We start from the raw sequence: 9,074 nt of genomic DNA, 5'->3' as shown, positions 1-9,074 counted from the left end.
CACAAGGGGATATGCAATATGTTTTGGATCAACGTACTTAGTCTCTTGGTCTGCACGAAAATAGAAGATTGTGTTTCGATCCTCTACAGAATCTGAGTATAACGCCTTAGTTGATACAGTTGTCGAATTGACTTGGCTTGAGACATTATTACGCGAGCTTCAAAGATCAGTCCCAACCATATGTGTGAAAAATTGGGGACTATGTATTTATCCGCTAATCTGGTGTTTCACGGGCATACAAAGCATGTAGAAGTTGTTTTCCATTTTGTTAGAGAAAAGGTTACACAAAGGAAGTTATCAATTCGGTTAATTTAATTTCGATAGATCAGATTGCTGATGTGTTCACAAAGCCGTTACCCTCTTAACGATTTCTCATCTTGAAGTCCAAGCTAAGGGTTGACACCCGGCCTTAGCTTGAGGGGGACTATTAGACAATGTTATATATATATATTATTATAGTAGAGGGATATTGATGTAGATGTTTTATCTATTTAATATCATTGTAATCTCCGTATTGTAATACGATACACAATACAATCTTTTACCAAAGTAAATTTGCACCTACTACCACTGGAGCACTAAAAACGAGGCACATAAGCATTTTTGGAAGTAAAACGTCCAAAGATGAAAAGCCACTGGCGAATTGCACCTATGCCCAAAAATGAAAAGTTCGACAACCTAATGTGTACTATGATGCCATCGGTGAATTTCGACCAAAGATTAGAAGTCGGCAATGTAATTTGCACAAAGATGCATCAACGAACTTTGCGCATAATCTCAACCCTAAGAACACTTGCCGATCATAAGCTGTTATCATGTCTCCAGCAGAGAATGACAGGTAATCAACTATTAGCATGTCTACAAAAGCTTTTTAAACACTCTCTTGGATACATGCATATTTCTCACAAGATATGTGCTAAAACATACCTTAGACAAGATCATCACAAGAGATGTGTTAAAATCGAGTCCAAATCAAGATAATGTCACGATTATTTATTTTTTATTATTCATTGAAATTTTTAATTTTACCTTTTTATTAATTTACATAGTTTGTTTTAGTTTCCCAATTTTGTATTATATTTCATAATTTGTATTGAATTTCCAAGAAATATATATAAATTTCAATTTTTCTATAATATGTATTGAAATACCGAGGACATGCCCATAGGTAGTATCTTAAAAGATCTCTTGGTAAACCGTCGATTTGGGTGTACGCTCCACCCGAAAAAAACTTGCCGGCCACCGAGAAGATCTATCGGTAGTCCCTCGCTAAAAGATCCTACAATGAGTTCTCTAGGTATTCCGTCCGTAATCAAAATTCTCAAGCCCATATTGCGGACAAACTTTCACCGAAGGATCTCATCTGTAAGGACTTTCAACGATGGAAATGTTGGTTGGTGATTACTGTTATGTTGCTCTTCATTTGAGGAGATTATAGTTGTTTGTTATAAATAAATATCGTATGTAATTTAGCGTTAAGTGAATTACGGTTAACATTAGGGTTATACGTTTTTCATATATGTACACATAGTTGTTTGAGATACTCATAAATATACAAACAAACAAATAGATAAAGATCTACTTTATCCCATGGCCACTGGCCAGTATACTTCTTTTTTATAAATTCTCTGCTCTCCTCCTAACTTTCACGTGTGTACTTTTTCATTGTCAATTTATATGCATTGTATTTGGATAGGTCTTCTTGAATCATCCATGATTTCTTATTTCTTAGTTGATAAATTTTGAACCTCAAAATAAGTAAAGACTAGGTTATAATTTGAGAATCATTGAAATGTCATTATACAGAATTGAGACCTCATAATATGATCTATCATACTTTTTTCCACATCTTTAGAATTAAAGGGTTGTCATTTTTGGATATGGAGCTTTAATATAAGTTTTCATTTTGTTCCTTTCTAGATCTTTCTAATAATTCTTAAATTTATTTATTTCTAAACTAAAGCTGTCAAAAAGTTATTTAATTTTTTTTATTAAAGTAACTTACATTTTGAGAGTTTGCTTCATAGAGATGTTAACACAGACTATGTTTGTGGGTTGATGAATTGAAGTAGCAACACCAACTTAGAAAATTTTATACAACCCAAACACGATATAGACATAAAATCATCTTAGATATATAAACTCAAACACGACATGAGTGTTTGTGGCTTTTAAAGAACACAACCCTTTGACCTGAAATTTTATTTTGTATATTAATAATGTTAGTTTTAATTTAAAATTTGAGAGATCGTTTCATAGGGATGTAAACATAGAATATGTTGGTGGGTTGACGAGTTGAAGTACTCGACACTAACTTGAAAAACTTATACTAACCCGAACACGACATAAACATAAAAAATCATGTTAGATATATGAACCTAAATACAACATGAGTGTTCGTGTATTTCTAAGAATACAACCCATTTAACCGGAAATTTTATTTTGTATATTAATAATCCAACTTTTCAATTCACAAATAAAGTAAGATTAAATACAGATGCATATAAATTAATCTGCTTAAACTATAAAACCCTTTTCCAATCTTTCTTTGATCTTTTAAATTTAAGCATAAAACATCATTACTAGGTAATTATAAAAAGTATAGTTATTAAAAAAACTTATAAAAATATTTGGGTAGGAGGGTTAACCCACGAACCTACCACATTAACCTAAGTATGATCCGTTGCTTCATTAGCTAAACGTGCCAGTTAAATTTGATTGAATAGGTAGACTAAATCCGGCCAGTCTCACAAATCGTGTTAAGTTTAAGTTTACACCCATAAGTTCAGATCATCTATGATAGAGTCGTGATATAGAAAGATTTTTGATCTATATAAAATTTATTTGGAAAATATATATTTAACAGTTTATTTAAAGAAAGGTAGCCTTTTCGTGGGTGTAAGAGTGATTGAATATATCCACAACGTGGATGTGTCTCTTTTAGTTTATCCATTGATTCGCTGGACTGACAGAGTGGACTTGCTTAATAATTCAAAAGGCAAAGTTAATCCAAAACAAAAATATATTAAACTCTTGACTTATACTTGGATATTAAATACTATGTTAAAACCCCGTTTATTATACGTGTTGCATAAATATAATTTTATATAATAAATAATAAAAATATATATTTATAAAAAAACTCGTATATTGCACGTGTTAAATAAAATATAATGTCATATGTTAATACAAACAGTCATCAAGATTATCTTTGAAAAATAAACATTGATGTACTATTTACTTATTATAACATTTTACTTTGTTTTTTTAATTTTGCATAAATATAATTTTATATAACAAATAATAAAAAATATAACTTTAAAAAAACTCGTATATTGCATATGTTTAGTAAATTATAATATCATATGTTAACACGTACAGTCGTCAAAATTTATCTTTATGAATGAACTTTATTGTAATATTTATTTATTATAACATTTTACTATGTTAAATATGTATTCTTACCTAATTTTTTGTTTAAACTATTATTATTATTATTATTATTATTATTTAATATGAGTATAATAAAAATAAACGTGTATATTCTTATCTAATTTTTTGTTTAAAATTATTATTATTATTATTTAATATGATCATAATAAAAACAAATATTTATCCTTATCTAAACATTTATTCTTATCTTATATTTTGTTTAAAATTATTATTATTATTTATTTTGAGAGATAAATAGAAAAATAAGGTGACAAAATATCAGAAAATGATACGTGTTTAAAAAAAGATTTTCATTTATAAGTATAGAAAGATTTCTTAATTAGAGTAAAGCAAGTTGTAGACAAAATCAAAGGTTATACAGTTTGTATAATAACAAATTTTAAAACTTTATTTAAGATCATGACACATATTTATTATTTTTTTCTACTATGAAATATTGTTACACATTAGTTTTGTTCATTGAACTTATTCTTTTATTTTTAATATATAACCATTTTACTTATAATCGGATTTTTGAACAATAAATCTTATTTTGCTCCTAAACTACATCAATATCTCTCTAATTATAACACATGCCAAAGTTGAACGTTTAATTTCATCTTAAAAGACAAAAGATAAAAGTATGTACCACCCAAATAAAGCTAAAATAATCAATGATAATTGTTATAAGAGTGTAAATCAAAACATTTAATTGATTCTAAATACAGTATATTCCATTTCATCATGAAACAATACAAATTTTGGGGTATGTACTTTACAATAGGGGTGAGTAAATTAACCGTCATAACGGATAACCGAGCTATAATTGATATAACCAAACCACTATTAACCGATATAACTGATAGTTATGGTTATGAAACTTTGATTAACTGACCAATCAATTATGGTTATTATAAAGTTTTGGTTAACCGAAATAACCGAAACCGAACTTGTCATTTTAACTCTATATAATGGATTTATGCTTTATGCTAACCATATAGATGTTTTTTACTAAGATAAAAGTAAGTTAGTAATAAAAAGTGCAATTTTGGTTATCTTATAAAAGAAGGCTCAAGCAAAGTCCAAACCGTGCACGCTCCTAATGCACCCCCTTATTTATTTCAAACATTGTTTGGTTAAATAACCGAAATTAACCAAAACCAAACCATAACCACCATACTTCATAACCGAAGCTAGCGGTCATAGTTATGGTTAAGGATAAAACCCGAATCAAACTGAACCATGCATGCACATCCTTACTTCACGAGAGGGTTCAATAATGAAACGTGTAATTTCTGTTTATTGTTAACTACTTTTTGTTGACTTTTCATCTCTTTTGTTCTAACCTTTTCTAATACCTTAAAATTTTAATTAAACTTTAATATTATTTAGTTTTAAACAGTAGTATAATTAATCAAATTGAGTGACTTAAATAACATAGCTATAAAACATGATTACTGCTTATAAGTAATTTATTTTTAAAGTTTAACAAAAGTAATAAATCTTTACCAAAGAAAAGTTCAATACATGTGAACTAAATTTTATATTTATTCCATTTAACATCTATGTAAAATTTTTAAACAACATGAAAACTTCAGTGATGTGAAAGAAAATCTATTTTTCGGATTACTTTAGTGAAACCATATTGAAACTTAGTAACTATCTAATGTATATTTTACAATAAACAACAAAAATAATATAATATGCAAAGCTTTCGATCCATTAATTTCAGTTTTGGTTATGGGATCTATAAATGGACGACCGAAATCAACTTCTGCTAACACAGGAGAATTCCAATGAACCGGGTCAAACAAGAAAGGTTATAATTAGGTTCGGACCAGACTTTTTAATAACTTCATGGTTCTTTTATAGAGGGACATAAAGTTAAGTTTCTTACGAAAGGTTTTGTATTGTAAAAGTATTCATAGTTTGAATCGGTTCTTCGGTTACGTTTTGGATTAATTCATGGTTGGAAGTTTAGTTTCATCAAAAAAAAAATATGAGTTGAAAAAGAAAATTTTCTAGTGATTAGGTATGTAGCAACCCCAACCCGCCTCGTCTTATTTCTAGCTGCTTCAACTCTCAACCACTCCACCCCTATTAGAATCATAAACAATATTTTGAATATTAATAGCATTTTATAATAATAAAAATAATAAAAATTATTATTTTAATATATATAAAAACAAAAAAATAACGGTAGAACGGTTTATAAAAACACATATAACTTTGTTACAAAAAGGATATTTTTGTTGAAAGATTAGTGACTTTTTATGCAAGTTTCTTTTTTAGGATAGTAAAAACTAATCTGAATTTTACAAATAATTTTGAAAGAAAAAAAGGCAGTGATGACAATGAACATTAATAAAAACCTGAAGTTGTTGACATTAAATGGATTTTTTTAGTTTCCTATATTAGTTAAAATTACACTATTAAAACTAATTAGATGAGATATAATGTTTAGTTTTCCATAAATATGAAATATAATGTTTAGTTTTCCATAATAGTTTTCTTATATTTTATATCAACTTTTTTATACAGTTTGTATTACAAATTTAATCTAAAAACACTATTAGTAACTTTTTTAACCGCAAACTCACATACTTTCTAAACCAATTTCTAAATTTACGTTAACGTCCACCATAAGACCGTAACCCTCTACCATTTAAAAAAAAAAACATTTTTAGTACACATTTTAAAACTGCTAACTAAACACAACCCTCTAGCTAATTTTTGTTTATTCTATTTTTATTTATATGTAAACAAGGGTTTTTAAATTTAAAAAACTAACGAGGGAGAGCGTTTGTGACCGGTAAACCGGCTGTAGCAGGTAAAATACAAACCCTAAACCACTATATAACGACCTCACTACATGCAAAGTGGAACCACAACCCCTCTCCTCCCTATCTCCACCGTCCGATCAACCTCCACCATGCCGATCCGTTCAATCGCCATCGGACAACACCATGAGTTCAGTCACCCGGATACTATTAAGGCCGGGTTAGCTGAGTTCATCTCCACCCTCATTTTCGTGTTTGCCGGTTCAGGTTCTGGCATGGCATTCGCCAAGCTTACTAACGATGGTGCGGCAACCCCAACTGGCCTCTTGGCGGCTGCGATCGCTCACGCACTTGCCCTGTTCGTTGCGGTTTCGGTTGGTGCCAATATCTCTGGTGGACATGTTAACCCTGCTGTCACCTTTGGCGCCTTTGTTGGTGGGAACATCAGTTTTATTCGTGGTGTTGTTTATGTTATTGCTCAGTTGCTTGGATCTACTGTCGCTTGCTTGCTACTTAAGTTTGTCACTAATGACATGGTGAGAATTCGAAATTATTTTTTGATTTTTTTTGGAAAAATAGGTTGGATTATACGTACACCACTAACATACTAACCACCACAGAAATATCATACGGGTTGTATGAGTTATACATGTGGTATGACGGGTTATACCACTCGCATGATCACTGGCGGATCAAGCCAAAAATTCAGGGGTTTCCTAGTTTTTTTTTCTTTTTTTTTTTTAAATCAGGGGTATCATTTGTATATACAGAAAAAAATAAATAAAAATTTTATACTACGTGACAGAGTTGAGGGGTATTTTTACACTCTTGAGAAGGAGTTGAAGGGTAGCCCGTGCTTCTCTTGCTTCTACAATATCTCCGCCCCTGTGTGTGAGTGTTATAGCGGCTAACTATAGGGGGGGGGGTGTTATTACAAATCATATGTGTCATATGATCTATTAGAATTACACCAAATGATTGAATATGAAATAGTGCATCACTGACAGGCGCGGATCCAGGGGTGTTTTGTGGGTTCCCAGGAACCCTCTCGGTTTAGAAAAAATAGTGGAAACTTTGTATGATTTGGAAAAAATTACTAAGAATTAGTGAAAATCTGCTAAAAGGAACACTACGCAAAAAATTCCTGAATCCGCCACTGGTAACTGAAGAAGGCTATACGGCTCATATAACTTTTTTCACTGTTTATACAGTAAGTATGTAGATTGGGGTGGTGTAGTTGTAGTGGCACATTGAAATTTATTATTGAGCATGATTGTAAGATAAAGGCATCACATCCTTTATCTGAACCAAGGTGGATTCATATTATGTACTCTAGACAGGTGTAAAATTTTTAACTTTTTGTTAAAAGGAATTAAAGGGGTCCATTAAAGTATACCAAAGTTTAATAATAGTTTTTTCAATCATATCCGTATACTAATACTTTATGATATGATACTGAAAACAAATGTTAAACAAGATAGTGACGGGTCAACTAGCTAGACACATCTTGTAATGTTTTTATATGCTCATTTTTCTATAATATTTTTTAGACTTAAGTGTCATTTTAGTCCATGTAGTTTGGACAATTTTACCAGTTTAGTCCAAAGGTTTTATTTTTCGTCCGTGGGTCAAAAAAAGTTTCACCATTGCCATTTAGTCCACTGGGTTAACTTCATCCATTTTTTCTGTAACGAGAAGGGCAATTCAGTTATTTTATATGTAACTCTGTTAAGTAGAAAGGCAATTCAGCCATTTAAAATGACCGAATTGCCCTTCTCATTAACGGAACTAATGGATGAAGGTAACCAGTGGACTAAAATGGCAACGGTAAAACCTTTTTGGACCCACAGGTGAAAAATGAAAGCTTTGAGCTAAACTAGCAAAATGACCTAAACCACAGGGACTAAAATGACATTTAACTCTATTTCTTTCATATAAGCATATTTTGTATATTATTACTTATTTATAAAACTGGAAAGGAAGTTAAACAAGATATTGATTATTTTGATACCTTAGATCTTAGTTACATGTAGGCCAAAAAATGCAGGCTAAAAGGTTGTATCAAATGTATGTTTCAAAAGCTTCTAAAATATAAATTGAAGGTTAAAAGTATTTTACTCATGGTATGGTTAATGTGTGGACAGGCTGTTGGCGCTTTCTCCTTATCCGCGGGTGTTGGGGTTTCAAACGCTTTGGTCTTTGAGATCGTGATGACATTCGGGCTTGTCTACACCGTCTATGCAACCGCAGTTGACCCCAAGAAGGGTACTTTGGGAACAATTGCACCAATTGCAATTGGTTTCATTGTTGGAGCAAACATTTTGGCTGGTGGAGCATTCACCGGTGCATCAATGAACCCAGCTGTGTCTTTTGGACCCGCTTTGGTGAGCTGGACCTGGGCCAATCACTGGATTTACTGGGTTGGGCCTTTGGTTGGTGGTGGTCTTGCTGGGCTTATCTATGAGCTCCTCTTCATTAACCAAACTCATGACCATTTGCCCACATCTGCCTAAATTTGTTGGTTTTTCTAGTTTTTTGAATTTCGTCAGCTTGGTCTTGATTGATTGTCATTTGTCGATATTGGTTTGTGAATTCTCCATATCATTTGATGTATTGTAAAATTTCCTGGTTTGGTTTGAATATTTGATGTGTCTTTCTGGTTTCTTTTGTTTATGCATTTAATATTTTTCAAGAGAAAATGAGTGAAAATAATGTTTGGCAAGTGTTATTCTTTTTTGTTTACCAAGTACATATAAAGTTAGTTCAAATTTGTTTATAATAATTTTAAATTGTGAGTTCTCGGTATCTTGTGAGTTCAAATATGATTATTACAAAGGTTTTCATGAATTTACTCAAGTTAAG

At 31.0% G+C, this 9,074-nt stretch overlaps 1 protein-coding gene across 1 annotated transcript; it reads left to right on the top strand.

Annotated features, from left to right (window-relative positions):
* The first annotated feature begins 6,309 nt into the window (after positions 1-6,309).
* On the top strand, positions 6,310-8,934 carry LOC110891299 (aquaporin TIP1-1). The gene is made up of 2 exons (XM_022138993.2): positions 6,310-6,748; positions 8,357-8,934. Exons 1-2 carry the CDS (start codon positions 6,365-6,367, stop codon positions 8,723-8,725), a joined length of 753 nt encoding a protein of 250 aa, XP_021994685.2. The 5' UTR covers positions 6,310-6,364; the 3' UTR covers positions 8,726-8,934.
* Positions 8,935-9,074: the final 140 nt, after the last annotated feature.

The sequence above is a fragment of the Helianthus annuus genome, chromosome 11 (genome assembly GCF_002127325.2).
Source record: "Helianthus annuus cultivar XRQ/B chromosome 11, HanXRQr2.0-SUNRISE, whole genome shotgun sequence".
Classification (NCBI taxonomy): Eukaryota; Viridiplantae; Streptophyta; class Magnoliopsida; order Asterales; family Asteraceae; genus Helianthus; species Helianthus annuus.
The sequence above is the reverse complement of the archived record's forward strand: the minus strand, read 5'-3'. Positions and strand labels throughout refer to the sequence as shown.